We start from the raw sequence: 21,682 nt of genomic DNA, 5'->3' as shown, positions 1-21,682 counted from the left end.
TCCTACATATACCTGTCAGCTCTCTGCCGATCGTGTCATAAAGCAATTATATAATAGCTGATATCATATATATCACCTACCATTCCAATATCACCTTCTGATATGACATTTTTAAACTTTTATGAGTTTATTCTACAAATGTTTTCACAGAATCTGTATAATTTACCAACTTTGTGCTGAAAGTGTGTTGTATGACAAATGACACATAGTGTCGAAGTGGATATTACATCACAAATGGGTTGTTCTTTTAACTGAATGCAGTAAGCTGAGAACAAAAGAGTGGCCAGATTGATGTGAGCCTGCCATTGTCTTCAAGTCTTCTAATCATCTAGCCTCAGGGGCATGCTCACATTTTACCTGACCCTGTACAAGTGACCCCTCTGGCTATGCACAGGGAGCAATCCCTTGCGTGTTGAGGGAGGTAAGACAGGCGTCCACTCAGTAGTGTGCACAGGCTGTAGGTGACCAGTTGTACAGCTTCTCACAGGGAGGAGCAGGAGGAGGGTGTGCAGTATAGGTAAGCTATCCAAACTTCAGGACGGAGTAAGCTAGTCTCTCAGACCTCTGTATTTAAGTGATGGTTACTGGCTCTTCCAGTGGTGTGTAGAATTTGTTCCAGTTATATGTGTCATGTGAATTGAAGGCCCTGGTTTGATTCCATGAGGACAATATGTGAAGCCCATTTCAGGTTGTACACACTGTTAGTTGTTGGAATATTGTTTAGAGTGGTGAACAACCATTTACCCATTCATTTGTATTGAACACTGCTGGAATGTCAGGCAGTTCTGAAGATATCACATCACCATCTGATTGTAATGTATGTACAAGAAGTATGTACAATGAAGCTTGGAACAGAGACATCCTATTATCACCTGGTTGTGTTCAGCTGGTATGCGAAAGAAAGCCATATCTTAATGTTGTCACTTATGAAGGCAATAAAATAACGTCTTATCTGCCACTGATGTTTTATTGAATAGTATAATTTGTTTACATGACAGTGGCTGCTGATTATGACGTGTTATGCCTTGTTATTACATGGATCTGTGGTCAATACGTGTATTTTGTTGGCTCAGCATTCTGTGAATTGATCCATCAGTTATGTCATTACAACAACAGGAGGTTGTCTCTGGCTTTACTGTACAGCGTCTAGTGTCTGTGAGGCAGCTCTGATCTGCAGCTTTACTGTACAGCTTTACTGTACAGCGTCTAGCGTCTGTGAGACAGCTCTCATCTGCAGCTTTGGTGTTTAAGTGATGACAAGAGCCTTGAAATTGATGACTCTGACTGTTCATGTAAGTGTGATTTACAACACAGATGCATATTACAATCCCATTTTTTGTGGTTTGAAAAAAGAAAATCCAGTTGGTGTTTGTTTATGAACGAGAGTCTTACTTTAAAATACCTCACCTCTGTTGCCATCACCAAGTTGGGCAGGTGGGATGTTTTGCCATTTTTCCCAATGCAGTAAATTGATGATGAAAATAAAGGTAAACATGTACTTCAATTCATGTCAGTAATAAACATGATCAAAGTTCTTCGTTCTGTTCAGTCGGTCTTGTTATAGACGTGTGTGTGTGTCCTTCACCTTTACCATATGCTCAGAAGTGAGCCAGATATGCTCTGCATTACCTGCACTTTCATCTATATTAGATTAACACACTTCGAGGAAGCCATTTTCCTAAACAGGCTCCTTCCCCACCAACTTTGAAGCTTTTTGACTGCGAAACAATTGGTGAAGCTAAATGTGTGCAATAACCTGTGTTTGTATAGGATGGGGTGGTTGGAAGGCCCTGGTGCTGGTACTCAGGGGACCTCCAACCAGCCCTGAGGCGACACATATATTCTTACAGTGGTTGTGTATGTAGGTGATCTAGCCCCTCCTTGCTGGGCAGGTAATCCGTGTTATAGGATCCACGTACATATTATAACATTAGCCGGGTGGAAGATCACTGAAATGCTTCACAACTCTTTTGGGGAGTGTGCATAGTTTGATTAGGGCGTATGTTTAAGAAAGATGTCTTTGGTTTCTAAAACAATTTCAGTGTATTTTCGAATGTAAGGTTGGAAGAGAAAAGATCTCTAGCATCTTCATGTTGTTTAAAGTGAAATTCGGTACGTTTTCACTGCAAACAGACTATAACTATCCAAATGTCATGATGTGTTGGAAACGGATACCTTATACATGAAAACATATTATTGAAAATATCATTCAAATGTCTGTAATTTTAGCACACATTATTAAATTTTTACCATCTCCTTTGAAATGTGTTTGGCTGAAGTGTTTGTAGTTTCTCATGTGGTTGCTATAGTGACTTTTCCCATGTGTTCCTGGTGAGTGGAGGCAGGTATTGATCTGTCTTACAGCAGCAGAACTATTCTATAAATCATTCATTTCAGAAGTATTGATAAACTGGATGAAATGAATTTTGAGAAAATGAATAATAGACAGCCTGTATGCTGAAATACACTGATTGAAAACAGAATCAATGTTATTATCAGCCCCCAAATTAGACTGCATAATCATACGGAGGTGGAGATTTGTGGATGAAGTTATCAAGGAGCCACGTCTAGAGAGCCAACACAAAGTCGAAAACGCCATGTTACCAAACTGTTTTTTATATTTATTATGCTTAAAATTCTTGACCTCCAACTCCATGACTTTGAGATGTAAGGAGAACACAGAGTGCTGCTGTAAGATGGCAGCTAATGGCCTGGCAACGGTCTATTACTGTTACATATTTCTGGAGGGAACTCAATACTGGTCGGAATTACTGCCATTCATTTGTACATGATTTGGTTGCTAACAGCGAGGTTGTGGAGGAAGCAGTCATTCCTAGAGGTACCGGTAGCATTTCTTGGGATAAGTTTACATGTGGAAGATGTCCACATTTAGGACTAATCTTCTAAGTTGTTAGTTTAGAACTGGGTTTATTTGGGTAACTGAAAAAGTTTAACCAGAATGTGGGGATAAGATTTTTTCCTAATTTAATCCTGCATCATCAATCAGTGTTTGAATGAGGGAGCTGATTATTTTACTGTTTTTCCTAGACAGGTTTTTAAGAAATACCAGAAATGATATTCATGTTGTGGTCATTCCATGTCATGTATACGTCTATTACGTTGTTGTTTAGTTCTGTCAACTGGTTGGTGGTGTAGCCCAGAAGTTAAAACACCCGCCTTGAGTTTGGTCTCACATATGGCTGCAATATGTCCGTTTTTGGCTTTCCTTGCTATGATGATTATCAAATACTTACTGCTTAAACCTTGGTTCAACCAAACTCACTCAGTTCTGTCAAGGCAGGATCATTCTGATACAAACCTCAGTCACCTCTGTGGTTGCTCAAGGTATGCTGTCTGATGGATGCAGTGTTTACAGGACTGAACTATGGTGTGACAAACAAACACTGTAACTACTGGGCTACCCCACCGCCCCTTAAAGTAATAGACTTAGTGTCCTTGCCAACAAGGCTGAAGCTTCCTGGACTGGACAGTGCCCATGTCTGACAATTTCAGCCCATATCAATAACATGATTAACATGATTATCGACATAATTCCCAGGGTAGTTGTAGCCTGCTGATCCAACACATGCCTTCACATGGCAGCCTTGCTAGGCACAGCTGGATTAGGGGCTTAAGTACAAGGCTATGGTGAGATGTAATACAGCTACACTCCATACACAACTGATATGACTTTGTTTACATTCTTGGGTTAGGAGTAGTGTTGTCAGACAACTGCTGGAGTTCAGGATGGCATGTGGTATGCTGTTTGATATGCATGTTTGATCCAGGAAATTTTGTCGTAGAATTCAAGTCATAGAAGTGGGAAACGTCATCCCTATATACTGCATTGTTGGCTGTAGGACCAAGGTCACAAACAGGTTGAAGTTGGTCATGAAGCCCTTGGTGGGTGACCATGTTTGTCTCCTGAGAGTTTCTAGGACTTTGTTCCTGCCCCACAATGAAGAACCTGTGACACATGTGTTTACGCCTTAGGCACTTGGTTTTCTTTCAAAATTCCTTCTGTTCACCCAACTGTGAATGGGTACCCGGTGGGATAAGATGGCCATATGACTGTTAACCCTCCCAGTGCTTCACAGGCAGCTTGGGCTAACTGGGGTCATATAATAATGTCTGAGCTTGTGCCTAATTTGTCCTTAGTGCCACGTAACATCTTGAGGTGGATATTAGGCGTTCAACAAATATGTCAGATTTATGTGTGTGGTTGTCATGTGACACTGTATGGATGGTTGTCATGTGACACTGTATGGATGTTTTGTGACTATTCAGAGTTGTATGTGCCACATGGTATTTGTTTTTGTGCAGTACTGTATAGTAGTTGTGTGACACAGTATGCGTGAATATCTCAACTAGATTATACTGGCTGTTGTATTTATGGTCCTGTAACTTGTTTATCTATAGTTGAATGTTCCATTTATGGCTTCACGGTGCTATGCTCTTGACCAATCAGATCTGTACAATCAATTGCTGGACTGCTGCCAGATATTGCCTTTTTTTTCAATACTCAGCGGCTCAACAGCATGTACAGATATTACAATTACTTCCTTAGCCAACTGACACTTAGACTTTTCATGTTTTGAACATGTATTTTGTGGGTTTTTAGACGTAAACAGACTGTTACTTTGATTGCATGATTTATCATTGTGTTTAACTTCATTTATGTAAGTTATCATTTTTTAGAGCAGTAATAGCTGTATTGATGGTTGAATGGTATAGTTTCCACCTCAGATATTGCTGTTGTTTGTAAAAAATCTTCACATTTACTATTACCATTTCAGTTTGAGCTTTGAGCAAGGCCTGTGAGCACCAAAGCCAAGCAAGGAAGCAGCAAGCAGCAAGTGCGAGAGGAAGAGCGAGCATGGGGAAGAGCAACAGTAAACTGAAGCCTGAGATTCTGGAGGATCTCCGCCAGAATACAAGCTTCACAGACGAGGAACTCCAGGAATGGTATAAAGGATTCCTCAAAGACTGTCCAAGTGGACACCTCTCTGTAGATGAATTCAAGAAAATATATGGAAACTTTTTTCCGTATGGAGATGCATCGAAATTTGCTGAGCATGTGTTCCGCACATTTGACACAAATAGTGACGGTACAATAGACTTCCGTGAGTTTATGTGTGCGCTCAGTGTGACATCAAGAGGGAAGCTGGACCAGAAGCTAAAGTGGGCATTCAGCATGTACGATCTGGATGGTAATGGATACATTTCTAGGAATGAAATGCTGGAGATTGTTCAAGTAAGTTGTCAGTTGATCCTTCACCTACATGCCCCTGTGATGATCTGGTTAGAATTGGTTAGCTGCAATGCATTGTAAGAACTGACTGACAGGAAAGAGTGAGAGGGTTAGACTCACTGACTGGACTGATGCATGCCATTGTAAGGTCTACACTGAGTACATCAATGGTCATTATGCTAATCACTAGATTATTTGGTCTAGTTTTGAGATAAAGCTGGACAAGTACTGAGTGCAATCTGAAACCACAACCTTGGCTACTTCGGTGTATGAGTTAGCCTGGAGGTTACAGCACTGGCTCTTCACACAGGACCACGCCAGCTTGTAATGCTGTGTGAGATCATTTTTGGGTAAAACCAGCCTTGCTCACTTCATGTAAGACATATGGTAATAGTTTGGTAGATCAACTGGATTCATATGCAGAATTTCTTTCCAGGGTTACAGCAAGTGTTCACCTAACATAAAAATCAATACACCATACAGAACTTTGTTTTCCCGAGCATTGGAAATATATATGGGTCAGGCTGGCTCTCAGGCTGTTATATGACATGTCGGAATTATTGCTGTGGAGCAACATTTTTTGATAAATTGTAGAGTGCTAGTCTGTCACAGGAATTCTAGCATCAAAATACACATTCAGTCATGAACTCTTACTTTAGATTATGTTTGTGCTTCATGTGACAGACATTAAACAATAAACAAACAATGCAAAATATCAAACCGGAATATTTCATTATTGGCAAAAAATATTGGTTGAAAAACGTGATCAAATGGTATTTGATTCCTGGAAATTCATGCATATTAATACATACAAACATCGCTCACACCATTGTATTGTTACGTCGTCAGCTGTGATGACGTCATTCAAATCATATTGTGACGTAAAGTCCGAATGACGTCACAAATGAACAGTTCCAGATGCTACCATGGGAGACAGCCGAAACGGCCGGCTGATGACATTTCACTGCTGTACTCGTACTCGATGTCAATGAGTGCAGACACAAAAACGTGTGTGGACCTTTTGGTTTACTTTTGTGTTTACAATGTCGATAAACATCATGTGTTGGCCAATTTCTGGTTGTTATTGAGTATTTGAAGCATGGGAATATTTCATTTGCTTCAAATACTCAGTGCTTCAAATACTCAGTAACACCCGGAAATTGGCCAACACATGATGTTTATCTCCTAACTAGATGCCCTATACATTGCACACACACTATTGGACATTCAGTCCGATGAAACGGCCCACCCTATACACTGTATAAAAATATTGATTATGCACCCCATTTCCCATTTTCACCAGCCCAGTGTGTATCCAGGATACCTCACCCTCCACCCACCACCCTATATCCGCTTCATTCTATATCTTCTGAGTAGTCCTTTTCCAACACCCACAGCACAGCACAGCACCCACCAGCTTAAATAAATCTCAGTAAATAATTCCATGACTCAGTTTATAGAAACATGTATTTACACCTGGCTATATTTCTGTTTAATGTGTTTCCTAGCAATTCATTTGTGAGCAGTAACTGCACCCGATATGGAATAGGCAGCCAGAATACCTGCCTCTTGGCAGTATGTCTTGAGCTTATCTGACTGTGGCAGGGCTGTGAGTGCCTCCAATCTACATGGTTTAAACACGCAGCAAGTGAAAACAAGTTCCCTAGCTCCCAGAAAACACTACACATCAGGTATTAGGTCTGACATTCAACAAATCATCCTTTCATGAACAAAAGGTCAGATTGTAATCATTTAAGCTGATCTCCATCTTTCCTCCAGAGTAAATCCTACAACCTCTGTTTCCCCGTCATTATGCACTGACTCTCACGGAGAGCATGCTATAGAGAAACTCAAGCCACAATATTTCTTGTCACGGTGAAGTCATAACTAATGGATTTTACGCAGAATATTAGCAGTGGAATATCTATCAAGGCTTAGTTGGATTCTGGCCAAGATTTCAGTTCTCAGGCTGACGGTCTGTGGTAATCTCCGTTTTGAAACTCACACCTGATTTCATCACCACCTCATGATACCATGCATGTCAAGAAACTTACAATACTTCCTATACCAGATACCACAGGGATGCATAGATGAAATATACTACTCCACTTTGGTAGGGATATTCCATTACATATAACTGATTACTGTAAATCTCAATATTCCTGTGATATGGTCAGGACTAGTGATGTTAGTCAGTTATGCATGGAAATTTGTAAATGTTAATTACCTGAATCAGGAACGAAAACTGTAAATAATTAATCTTGGGACTGGAAATAGCACATTGTACCTTAAATACTCATGTGGATTGAGTTTACCTGAAGAAATACCCTTATTTCCATAAGCATGGTTGATTACAATGAAAGTTTCTAAATAATACACAATTACACCTTTGAAATGAAACCCAAATACAGCAGGATAAATACTACCAAGATACATCCTACCCTGGTACATCCTACCCAGATACAGCAGGCCCTGATACATCCTACCCAGATACAGCAGGCCCTGATATATCCTACCCAAACACACTGGGCCCTGATATATCCTCCCCAAATACACCAGGCCCTGATATATCCTCCCCAAATACACTGGGCCCTGATATATCCTCCCCAATACACACTGGGCCCTGATATACTGGGCCCTGATATATCCTCCTCCCCATATACATCAGATACCCTGATATATATCCTCCCCAAATACACTGGGCCCTGATATATCCTCCCCAAATACACTGGGCCCTGATATATCCCTACCCAAATACATGGGCCCTGATATACCCCAGATACACCAGGCCCTGGCCCTGATATATCCTCCCCAGATACATCAGGCCCTGATATATCCTCCCCAGATACATCAGGCCCTGATATATCCTCCCCCAGATACACTCAGGCCCTGATATATCCCCTCCCAGATACACCAGGCCCTGATATATCCTACACCAGGCCCAGATACACACCAGGCCCTGATATATCCTACCCAGATACACTGGGCCCTGATATATCCTCCCCAGATACATCAGGCCCTGATATATATACACTGGGCCCTGATATATCCTCCCCAAATACACTGGGCCCTGATATATCCTACCAGATACACCAGGCCCTGATATATCCTACCCAGATACACCAGGCCCTGATATATCCTCCCCAGATACATCAGGCCCTGATATATCCTCCCCAGATACACCAGGCCCTGATATATCCTCCCCAGATACATCAGGCCCTGATATATCCTCCCCAAATACACCAGGCCCTGATATATCCTACCCAGATACACCAGGCCCTGATATATCCTCCCCAGATACATCAGGCCCTGATATATCCTCCCCAGATACACTGGGCCCTGATATATCCTCCCCAGATACATCAGGCCCTGATATATCCTCCCCAGATACACCAGGCCCTGATATATATCTCCCCAGATACACCAGGCCCTGATATATCCTGATATATCCTCCCCAAATACACCAGGCCCTGATATATCCTACCCAGATACATCAGGCCCTGATATATCCTCCCCAGATACACCAGGCCCTGATATATCCTCCCCAGATACACCAGGCCCTGATATATCCTCCCCAGATACACCAGGCCCTGATATATCCTCCCCAAGATACATCAGGCCCTGATATATCCTCCCCAGATACATCCAAATACACAGGCCCTGATATATCCTCCCCAGATACATCAGGACCTGATACATCCTCCTCCCAAATACACCAGGCCCTCATATATCCTCCCCAAATACATCAGGACCTGATATATCCAACCCAGATACATCAGACCATGGTACATCCTTTCATTGTCTATTCATCCCTATCCAAATAACAAATGTCTAGTTGTATTAACAAGACAACAAACATATTTTACTTTCCGAAGATTTTATACAGCATGTAGATCTCCATGGTTTAGAATATTACACAGGAATTACACTATAGCATCTCAGCGCTTCAACATTGCACTCATCAATACCTAACCAAGTCTTGCTCATTATCAAGTTTGAATGTATTCTATAAACAAACCTTCTCCCCAGTTTAACTTGTTGCCATAATAAGCTTAACTATGCTGTGTGGCTGAGCAAGAACAGCACTGCCAAGGGAGGAGGCCCAAGACTTACCACTGTGTGCGGGGATGTCAGCTGTTATGTCTGTGCTGAAGCAAGCTATATTTAGTCAAGAATCTACATTCAATTAGACTGTGTGCAATAGGAAGGGTCAAGGTCAAATACATTGCACAAGTGCATCATGGGATAAAAACAAGCTGAACAAATTTGCTTCAAATTTTTGCCATACTCAAGGTTGTGTTAGATGTATTTTCCAAATGATTAAAGACATGGGGAGAAGGTTTGTTCTGTTGTTTCTTGATGCTTCTCCATCAGCCAGTAGTGAACGTTACTCTGCTTGATACACAATTCCAGACTAGAATCAAGACTCATACCACATCACTCCTTGTGTTCAATGTCTTCATCAGTCTGAATTAAATGTGAGTTCAGAACAGTGTAATTGTACTTCTTAAAAAGAAATTTCCTCTCTCATGTAAATTCTTTGATATTAGAGACCACCATTTGTCACCCAGTAAACATTGCATTATCCTTGAACCATCCCTGCAGTACATACTGTTAAGTAACCTGCTTCCTTCATTAGCTGTCTCCACCTCCATTCCTATCATAACCCTTATGATGATACAATCCACAAAATCAATATAACCTTGGGAAGATCTTTGTGGAGTCTTTGTGCTGAACCTGTATTCATGTACATGGTCATAGCGAGTATAAGGACATATGTCTGTGATGTAAGGGGAAGCTTTCTTGTCTCCACACTTTTATTTACTTCTCCAGTCCCTGTGCCATAATGGACATGATAGATTACGCCACTGCATGAGATGTTCTCCTAATGCTCTAGCCTCATCCACTGGTTGTGAGGAAAGTAGCTTCTGTTAAGTATGTGTGGGTGGACCTGACGCACTGGTGCTTTGTCCCTTCGTCTTTGATGGAATTATCACTTGAGGAGCCTACATTGACTATCGAGTGTAGATTTGATGTCTGAACTACATCAAACGCAATGTTTAGGAATTGATTTCCTCTTCAGATGTTTTCTACTTTTGATTTTCAATTTTAAAATCAAGAATTTGTCATTTGATCATAATAATGTCCATGAGACTTTGCATGGAACCACTATGTTCTGTACTCTCTGCACTTGCAAAACCCTCCTGCAAATCGATAGGCTGATAACACTTTGATAAATTTGCAATCTAGTGGTTAGGTCATCCGAAGGTTACCTGACTGCATGATTAATGGTGTTAATGTTGTGTTTCAGGCAATTTACAAGATGGTCGGCACAGTTATGAAAATGCCTGAGGATGAATCAACACCGGAGAAACGTACCGACAAAATCTTCCGACAAATGGATAAAAACCTGGATGGGAAGTTGTCTTTGGCAGAATTTATTGAAGGTGCCAAAAGTGATCCTTCAATTGTGCGTCTGCTTCAATGTGATACTCACTCCCAGAGTTGAGTGGGGCGTATTTGGTTCTTTTCTATGTAGATCTATCACCATATTCTGGGGTTGCCTCCTCTTCAATTGCCTCTTGCGGAGCCTTGTGACTCAAGAAGGTATCTCAGTCCAGGCAATGGCAGGCATAATGGCGGCCACCTTGTGTTACTGTTTTGTTCAGGCTCCAATGCTGTATATATTCACTGTACAAGGACAGCCAAATGCTGTGAAGAATGAACTGATACTGTATTCCACACACCCCCATTATAACTTGGGAGAAAGATGGTCTCAGTGGTGTTCCTACTGTATACTATTTTCCACGTGTTTGTTGTTAGAGATTTGTATGTATGTGAATATAGGGAAACTTCATCTAAACATGTTGATTTGGCTTCTGATTTGAAATTGAATGCTGTTTTTCTATGATTGAGTTGAATTTGTTGTGAGGACATCATTTCCATACTTAACATTCTGAGATGTGTTTGTACAGCAAATAATTACAATTATTTATAATTGATAATATATGAAGTTATTGATATTCATGAGATGTTTATATTCTGCAATATAAATATATATATATATATATATATCAGAGGATGAGTATAAAATGACTTTTAAGAATATTGACTGTGTTGTCTGAGCTTTTTTATAATAGTCCCGAGTGTATTTACTTCTCCATCAACACTGATGAACTAGATACACAGCAGCATGAGTCTAGTCCATAGCACAGAAATAACTAACCAGACATTGATTAACCTATCATAGAAAGCAAGCCTTTATTCATTGTGGTGCATCATGAAAATCCATGTCAACTTGAAAGCACAGTTATTCATAAGCACCTGCTGTGTTCCTGTGAAAGGTGTTTGGTCGAGGGCAGATAATGTATCAAAAATATCTTGACAGGGATCTGATATAAGTATATAAAATTATTCATTTAGGATGTTCATTCCATGAATGTCTGTACTATTACGTTTTGCCAGATCAATTCTATTTCTTGTGTTAGATGTATCCTGGATGAAAATGCCAAGACACAGTGTCGAGGTAAAGAATAAGACGGTCATGGTTGATCGGAATGTAATTTCATGTAGTAAACTCCATATAGATGCAACAAGAGTGCAAACAAAAAAAACATTACATCAGCGTTCGAAATACCTTCCTGTCTGACTGCCGGGGATGGGTTATTTTCAACACAGACTGAGATTCTCAGATTCACCTCAATCGGGTTTGAAATTTAGATATGTATCAAATTTTCAGGATAATAAATCATTATTAATTCACTCTTAAAAATAAATGATGAATTCCAATTGGACGATAAACTACGTCGCTTGTTAAACCTAAATTAATTGCGGGCAGGTAAGAATTGGTCAGGGCTGGCAAGTTTTACGTCTAACCAGCCCTGTGATCTGGCTGAAATCTTCGGGAGTTTCATACCCTGATTACATTAGTGTATAACCTTTCCATCTGTAATTAAAGACTCATCTTAAACACAAGAAAATGACTTGTCTGGCTATAGATAGGATATTATATTTTTTGCTGTCTTGAGTGTGTAACAGTAGTCTTTTCCTGAATGGACATGTGATTTATATATTGTCTTGCCAATACACTGGTCTGCGGTCCAATCTTCTTGACAACACATTGGATTTCTCGTCCTCATACTTTTCATCAACATCTACATAAGGACTGGTCAAGCTGCACAAGTATGGTCAACATGTAGGGAGCATTAGAGTCAAACCTCTAGGATAGCATTTGCTTCCATTATTATCTACTTTAATCATTATGTTTAATATAAGCAATTCTCATTTTCATTTCTTTCAAATTCAGTATTGTTAGCCAAACATACTTTTTACAATACATTGTTGAATGTTTATATTAATGCATATTTTTTCATCTTGAAGTCGTTTTTGTTTTCTTAAAAAAATTGCCATGATATTTTTTCATTTTACATTGTTAAACTAGTTTAGTGTGCCCTGAAGAAGATCATGAGAATGTTGATTGTACAGATTGAAGCGAGGGAGGAGTTGTATCAGTGAATTGTAGTTCTCACCTGTCTGTTATTTTAACTTGATTGCAGGTAAAATTTTCATTCTCTTGGGTGATTTCCGGTTTCTTTCATTTCATGGAGGCTCCTTTCTCAACATATTGTGATGGTAGCCCTATTTGACTTAGACAGGTGTGTAGGCCTGTAGTTTTGACACCTCATATTTCTCACCTACCAGATATTCAGGGTAGATTTCAGATACAGGCTCCAAGCAGTACAGTCATCAGTCAAGATTTGTTGCCTGTATCATGCTCCTATTAGATGAAGTTAGTTGTAAAGCGTTTTCAAGACATGTTTGCAGAAATGAAGATTGATTTGAGCTATTTTTCTTATTGTGTACAGAAATATAAAGGCAGTGTTTTTCACGATTCATAGTCCATATAGATCTGAGCTGGATGGGAGAAAATGTGGAGTTATTTCCCTTTGATATCAATCGCAGCCTGACATCCTACTTCATGATAGGGAATAGTTTCCACAGTTGTATTTGCACCATTTCTATTCATGCTGGCTATGAAACTAGCATAGGGATTTGCAGCGAAATTCAATACTATTGCACATGTGACATCTCCACATTTGATTTGATGCATGCGTAATAAAGGGAGATAAATCTTGTGGCTCAGTGATGTACATTATCACCTGTAGATCTGTAAATATATCTCATCTAGGCTCAAGCTATCTAGGTCATGTTAAATATGTCATGGTGGAAGCATTGAAATAAGCACAACCTGAGACGACTTACCACGAAGGGGCATTTCAAATGTTCATATAAATTCTTTACAGGAATCTGATGAACTGTTGATTAATATTATTTGGAATAGTGACCTAGAATATTGTTGTTTTTCCAAATGCTTGAAAACTAAATGAAGATAAGGAAGAGCACTGTTCCTAATGTTAAAATGACCCTAATTATGATACTTGGTGGCGTTCTGGGCCCTGTCCACAAACTGATCATGGGACTACACTAGTTGTAGGTCTCTTACAGTATGAGAGCTACGATTTTCTTAGCCCAAAGGTTGCTTTGAGGAACTACCCCACAGCTAGCATTGTTCAGTTTCCATGACAGTCGGTAGATAGCTTCAGCTCAACAGAGGTGCTCTTTGCTGTAGTAACCACAGACTGATGATGTTACGTGGGTCCTGTGTGAAGGAATGCCTGTGATTGTACAGTGACACTGGCAGGGTCTAGCAATACACTGGGACTAATGTTAAATATCTTGTTTCTCTGTCACTCTATGGTAACACATTGCTTTACAGCAGTTTAGTTCTGTGTTAATGCTAAAAATATGACACATGCTCGCAAGATAGCTGCCCACAATGTGATTGGACAAGTATCCATTACCGTGGGTACATACCGCCTGTATTACATACCATACATAACCACCAGAAGGTTGAAGACATTCATTGGTAGAGAGGAGTAGGATGTGTGTAGCCCATCATTGAAGTGTTCACTAACTCTTTACGCAGAATGCTGATTTTAATCCCCCCTATGACTAACTCATTTGATAAATATTTTGTATTTATGCAATGGAAATTTATTGTATATTTTGCATGAAGTTTTGCTTTGCACAATCTCCGCTATAAATATTCCTGGCCCAAAGTTTGAAGCATGTGCGGTACCATGGTGATTCAGTGTATTTGATGGGACTGCAGTCATTTGTATTATACATCTCAAGATCATTTGATGTTATTTCATATTTTTCTGATCTCATGTTAAGCATTTACATGTGTGTTTGTCATATGTCATCTGACAGATGTTGTCGAGGAGGTTATTAATGTTTTCAGGTGTTCTTATCTAAGCTGTGTTAGAGGCTACAAGCCTTGCACCCAACACTTAATTGCAACCCAGAAACATGCCATTACAACCATTAAAACACAGTTACAAGCCTTGCACCCAACACTTAATTGCAACCAAGAAACATGCCATTACAACCAATAAAACACAGTTACAAGCCTAAAACATACAGTTGCAACCCGGAAACATGAGTTACCAATGAGAAACATACAGTGTTGACCTGCAGAACAAACACAGCTTCTCTGGTCTAGTGGATAGAAAATCTGCACAGGTAGCAGAAGGTCATTTGCTAAATCCCTGGCTATGCCATACCTCTTCACATAGCACACTACATAATTCTCACAATCACTCACCAACCCCCCAGTCTTACATCAAACATATATTCACACATGGGCTTCATCCAACACTGATCTATTTATATCATGGCACCCATCAAATACAGACATGATCTGTTGCAGCTTTACACACATCAGAAGTTGCCCATCCAGAACCATGCCCTCAAAAAAAAGAAAGAAAGAAAGAAAAAGACATTCACCAACTTTGCACCAATCAGAAATGTATTCAGCCACAGCCATACATTCATCCAAAATACCTACAAACATTCACATCAGCAGCGATAGCACTAATCAGTTGGTTCACCCAAAGTTGCACCCAGACATGTGTGAACCAGCTCCCTATGTTAACACAGACCAAACATACATGGTTTAACTCAATATTCATTTGGTTGTAGCAAAATTCACAATGTGTTTATTCATTTGTATTCTAGCAGCAAATGCCTGCAGCACAGGCAAACAAATGTACAATTGAGATATTCTGATTATTGATTGGCAGTTGTTCAGGACAGCTTTATTTCCCTGCACTGTGATTAGATTAACCAAGTGACTAGACTCCACCTCACACAACCTTCACCATGTGTTGTGGTAGCATGTATGATTGTTCTCCTTGATATTGTGCCTCTGGGCACATGTTGTGCCACTTGGCACATGTATTTTTTCATCATTGAGAGTTTTATTGTGCTTGCACAAGGTCCCCTGCCGCTGTATGCCTGTAATACATAGTTGATAATGTCACACTCAGTCTTCGGCCAAACTTTTTATATTTCTTGGTTTACAGATTTTCATATGAAAATCCAGGTTGGTGAGTGTAAAAACAACTGAATATATTTCAGAATTGGTTCAGTTTGTGAAAGGTCATCTGAATGATGCTGAACAAATAATTTATCTGTAATCACTTGGTTTACTTGCTATTTGTTATTCTATTTTGACATTTTAGGTTTAAACACATACTTTTGCGTCTTGGGGAAGTATATATAAAGCATTTTTCAGATGTGTTTACTTTTTTTTTGTTGCTTGGTAGATCCGTAAACCAATTATTAGAAAAAGTGTTGCCTTGGACATGGAGGACACTGTACATGCCTACTGTGCCATTCTTCAGAGCACTATATGACAGAAAATGAGAGCTTTTTTCTGTTTTTTACTGTATCATGTTGAACAAAATGGTTGTATACTTCTTCCGAATACAAATAGAAAATTAAAATGTTTAACCAGTTAGCCCTGTACAGTGTACTGTCTGAATCATTTTACAGTATATGGGATACCTACCACCCTTCACAGTTTGTGTACTCTGTTGTACACAGGTAGCATGTACAGGTAGCTGGAACACAGCCACAGCACAACATGCAGTGTCTGCAGTATAAGTCAGTGTCAGGCCAGCCCTCAGAATGTGTGTGGAGTACTTGCTCAGTGTACTGTACAGTGTTTCATCTGTACATTTGTGCATAGTTGGGTATAAATACAGGACTTAAGCACAACTGTACAGCTGTACACAAAGTTAAACATGTTGATCCTGGACCACTGTATTGCTGTACAGAGTTCATGTTCATACCTCACCACTGTGCAGTACAAGCCTAGTTCCGGTAAGACCTCTACAACGTACAGTGAAGGTGTCTGTTCATGTGTATGTCAGTACATCAACTGTACATCATATCTGTGTACACATGTGTACAATTCTGTTGCTCCCCATGTTTTTCTCTCTGATGTAAGCACCTGCCACCAATGTAGCATTTTCAACATGGCCCCCAACCTTTCACCTGCCACTGTGTTTGCAAATAAACTCTCCCTCCAGGTTCTTGTTCCCCTGTCGTTTATTCCAAGAAGACGTCAGCCATACGTGACTGGACAAACCTGCAGAGCCTAAACCAGACATCATGTACCACCATACTTGTCACATGGACAGCAGCAGCTTGTCCTCTGTCCTCTTGTACTCAGCAATCACACAGGTTTTATCAACTATACAATGCTCCACATAGGGACTGGATATAAGCTGTATAGGTAGCAAAACGTTGTACATAACCTGTATGTAACGGACCAAAGTTCAGTGAACCTATATCTCGCGCATTGCTAAATTGATAAAACTCGGGTTTACTGAACCTTCTTTGGTTGTGCAGCTTACATCAGCTAAGTAATGCTCCATATGCAGCTTATTAGGCCTCAATGTGCAGCTTTTATCTATGAGTGTGGTCAATAAGCAGGGTCTCACTTGGAAGGAATAGTGACATCTTTTATTGTCGAAATTCTGTGATGTCATGGGGTCATAACTACTCAAGACTGATTGAAGTGAGCAAATTGTTTCGCAGTTAAAGTCTGTGAAATATACAGGTGATGTAACCTTTGGAAGATGGACCCACTTGAAGAACATGAGATCAAATACTTACATAAGATGTGCATGAACATATTACAAGAGAAGGATGTTTCTTTCCTATGTTACCTTAAAGAGGTTGACATGACATTAAAGCTTGACATGGAGAGCCTTGGAGACGACCCAGTTAATGAAGGCCTACAAGCAACACAAGAAAATCATTCAGAAAATCACGATATGGTTGGTGATGGCTGACTGGCGCACGACTGGATGTTGTGTTGTTGGTTCAGTGGGTATTCCCACTACAGAGTACCATCCATTATCACAGAAACTTTGGGAATGAAGAATGTATCAACTGGTTGGGTCCAAGCTTCTGACATCAGACCAAACAATCATATGAAACATTTACTCGGTTTGAAGCGATCCAGTTTTGTTCTTGGAACCAGCCCTAGGTTCCTGGGTTCACCCCTTTCAACCTGAGCTCACAATATGCAAGTACTTGTTCATTGCGCATTCCTCACGTTTCTGCACTTCCAAAGGTCAAAGACCCCGGCTTATGTTATTGACTGGTCACAGTGAAACATGGCTCAAACACCTCATTTGATGAACCTCTATATTATTATGTAATGTAACTTTTACTATCTTGTAATTCCTTTTATGACGAGGCTTTAGACTTATCAATCAACACTTGCACTAAGCAATCCATCTACATGCAACATATTACCACGTGTAAAGTAGCTTCACTTTGCGACATTACTTGTAACACGGTACTTCAACATCTTCCATCATGAGGTATACACCAAATACGGAAACTCGAAATACAGATAAATCCAAACGTATTCATAATGTGATAATGTTGGAGAAACAGATTAAGCCGGAAGCAAGCTTCGACGTCAGTACAGCGTATCTCCATGGATACCGGTTGGATACTGCTAATCTTCGGGTATTCCGTGCACACACGTGTATGGCGCGCATCCATGAATAAGCATTTAGACGGAGTATTCTCGTAACGATATGTCCCTACTACAGTAAAACAAACATCATCGTGTTGGTTACCATAACATGAGGGCAGAGTTAACCAACGTGTTTCAACATCGTGTTGGTTACCATAACATGAGGGCAGAGTTAACCAACGTGTTTCAACATCGTGTTGATTACCATAACATGAGGGCAGAGTTAACCAACGTGTTTCAACATCGTGTTGATTACCATAACATGAGGGCAGAGTTAACCAACGTGTTTCAACATCGTGTTTTTTACAATTCCGTTAATTGAAACAATTCTACATTGACACTCACAAATATTTTACTGATACAAACGGCTGCGAGTCAACCATACTTAAAAATTAGTTAACGCGACAATATACACATGACCTGCTCGTTTGCCAGAAGATATGTTCACGGCGTGTTTAGCCACAAAGTACCAGTAATAAGAAAGTTCCTTTGTAGACGTTCAATTACATAAAACGTTCTTTAAATCTTTACGATGTGTCTTAAGTCAAACACTACACATAATAAACTGGGTTCTCCCCACACCGCAAACGATGTACACATCAGCGACAACGCAATTTCGTGTAGTCCCATCTCAGAGCATGTTCTGTTGAAGAACTTACCCTCGCGCAATCGGCACCTCATGTTCCTGGTCCTAACCATGTCGGTGTGTGTGGAACCTCCACTAGAACACAGCAAGACGTCGGCCTGAAGTCATGGGAAGACATCGTGTGACATCACGCTCAAACTGTGTGGAGCCTCCACTAGTACACAGCAAGACGTCGGCCTGAAGTGATGGGAAGACATCGTGTGACATCCGCTCAAACTGTGGATCATTCATAAGCTTGGTTCACCTACACCAAATCCGAATGTACTTACTTTCCTGTATTCATCTCTTCAGTAAGCTGTGTTTACCAGTGCCACAACGTTCCATTAATTGTCTTTGTGTTAGCTGCCGTAAGCTGACGACAAAGGGAAGGTCCCTAATTGTAGACTAACACCATAACGTTGTTATTCAGTAGGTTTTGTTGGGACATGGAAGATGATAATCCCCAAAAGTAAAACTTTTAAACTATTTTCACTAATATTTGCTCATTAATAAGTGTAACATTTGTTTATTCTGTGAGAATTAAACTGTTCTTGTTGTGTGATCTGTCCTCGTTATGTATGGCGACAGTATTGTTGGTCAACTAGTAAAGCTGAAACTGTCATTAACGAAACAATAGCTGCCCTATACGTGACGTTCGTGGGGCGGTGGGGTAGCCTAGTGGTTAAAGCGTCCGCTCGTCACGCCGAAGACCCGGATTCGAATCCTCACATGGGCACAATGTGTGAACCTCATTTCTGGTGTCCCCCGCCGTGATATTGCTGAATATTGCTAAAAGCGGCGTAAAACCATACTCACTCACTCACTCGTGAAGTTTGTAAGGTTTGTTTTCTGTGCGCTTGGGGGATTACCAGGAGAAAACGTCAGGATAACGCTTGGACTTGTTCACAGCGATATACGATTCTCTCTCGTGTAAAAATACTAAAACACTCCCAATGTAGTACACCCCTTAAAGACTGTGCCGGGTCGTAGTGCTGCTGCTGACTGCGACACGGTCACGCCGTTTTACGATGACGGTAGTGTTACTGTCACATTGTGTAAGGCTGTCAGTGCTGAGATTGATCCATGCACAGTGCCAGAACAGAAGAGAATAATACACCTCCGTACATGTGAAGTCGCAGCTCCATCAGTATGGTGACTTGCGAAGATGATGTCATGGACGGAGACGGACGTTGTCTCCCCCCCCACCCATGTACCGCTTCTAGGCAATGTGGCTGTTGGAACACAAGGTAGTCTTGCCTTGTTGAATAATTGATCTGAGGAATGCTATCGCAAATGTTTGCTCACAGAAAGGAAAAATTGATTTTGTGGACTCGATACCAACATGGTAGATGTTCCCCTTATCTGCGTACGGGGTCGTATACAAACGTCTAGGATCTTAGTGGACATTGTGACGGCCCTAAACAGACACAGGTTTCAGGCAGATCCCTTTATAAAACTGAAATGTCAAGTTGAAAATATTTCCCGTGAAATCTTTAAAAAGTGACAAGGAAGCCGATCACATAAATGTGGCTAATCAGATGACAGTATATGTCAAACGTTTTCTCTGCCCGAGTCCTGTATGAACACTATTCCGAGGGATCGTTGTAAGTTCAGGATCACCACCCAGAATGAGATCGCGAATCGACTTCTTTGGGAAAAGCGACATTTTTTTATTGATATATTTATTTATACGTTTATTCTGTTTTTAACTCGGTTCGTCTGACGCTCAGTAATATGCTAGCACGTACAATGACAACACTGCACCAACCGGTGACCATGCACACTGTCACAAACCTGATGTTCAGTGAACCTTTCGAGTTTATCTGACAGAATGTCTTGTTTCTATACTTCCCTTTCCAGATTAATGTTTGTTGGTTGTTGAAGGCCTTGTGACAGAGGTCTGTAAATAATCGAGTCTGGAGTATAGACATGGGCAAAACTAACATGTTAGTGGCCTTGATAATACTTTCATTTGGCTTCTGGCAGATTTGTTGGGACCCTCAACAGGGGATAGCTGTGGCAGTAAGTACCATTTACTGTTTCCCCGCATGGAAGAAGAGATAATCTGATCCAGCCATTTATTGATATGCAGTCCGCCTCTATGTCAGCCAGACCTCTAGGAATACGTCACACTCTTATTCCAGGCTAAGGGTTCTGGCAGATGACGGTTTGTGGGTGCTGTTCCGTGAAATGACGCGGGGAATTTTACCTAAGACGTCAGGACAGCATTCTACCGGCGATGAGGAAGATAGGATTATTTCTGCCTCACTCTGTCAGCCCACTACATCATCGATCTCTCGTATAGCTAGTTTCTGTCTACCCTCCTTGTTTCAGTCGCTGGCCTCTCCGCACCCGCACAAGCACTAGTACGGGTGATTCATTGAGCCTGGTGTTCTTTTTCAACATTGTCAGTTCTTCTGCAGTTATCCCCTTGTGTTCACGGAAAGGTAGCAATACCCTTTACACCCATTTATCACTTACATATGGATGCACAAGTGACCACGCCAATACTAATTATATAAAGATCCAGGTGCGTCCCCAAAATTCAATTACCATTGTAATGTTATCTATGGCTCCATCGGAGAATAGTTTAGGAAGCGGATTACATCTTCACTCACTCACTTCCACTACTCGAGACATCGATACTGTTCTACTTTCACCCACATCAATCACGTGATCTCTCCATTGTTTTTCGACCCCAGCAGTGATACCACTGGTCCAGGGACTCGACTCATGACTTCCTACGGGGTCGTGATCAAAGAAGTAACGGGGTCTTCGTTCTTGGCGGAGTAAACTTGTCCATTAGCTTAACATGATCTTGGCCCAGCGTTTCCCGCTAATTCAAGCGCCAACAAAATTGAAAACAAATATAACATTGTTCATTTTGCTGCGATCATGAATG

General features: G+C 40.7%; 1 protein-coding gene across 7 annotated transcripts in view; it reads left to right on the top strand.

Annotated features, from left to right (window-relative positions):
* Positions 1-12,014, top strand: part of LOC124272790 (neurocalcin homolog) — an 86,282-nt gene extending 74,268 nt beyond the window's left edge. For all 7 annotated transcript variants that reach the window (XM_046707993.1, XM_046707996.1, XM_046707995.1 and 4 more), the window contains 2 exons: positions 4,797-5,254; positions 10,563-12,014. In XM_046707993.1, coding sequence (XP_046563949.1) covers positions 4,877-5,254; positions 10,563-10,760 — 576 coding nt within the window. In that variant the 5' untranslated portion in view covers positions 4,797-4,876 and the 3' untranslated portion in view covers positions 10,761-12,014. The remainder of the gene's footprint in view (positions 1-4,796; positions 5,255-10,562) is intronic.
* Positions 12,015-21,682: the final 9,668 nt, after the last annotated feature.

The sequence above is a fragment of the Haliotis rubra genome, unplaced genomic scaffold, assembly GCF_003918875.1.
Source record: "Haliotis rubra isolate DU_JTF1 unplaced genomic scaffold, ASM391887v1 Scf173, whole genome shotgun sequence".
NCBI lineage: Eukaryota > Metazoa > Mollusca > Gastropoda > Lepetellida > Haliotidae > Haliotis > Haliotis rubra.
This window is presented reverse-complemented; position numbering and strand designations above follow the sequence as displayed.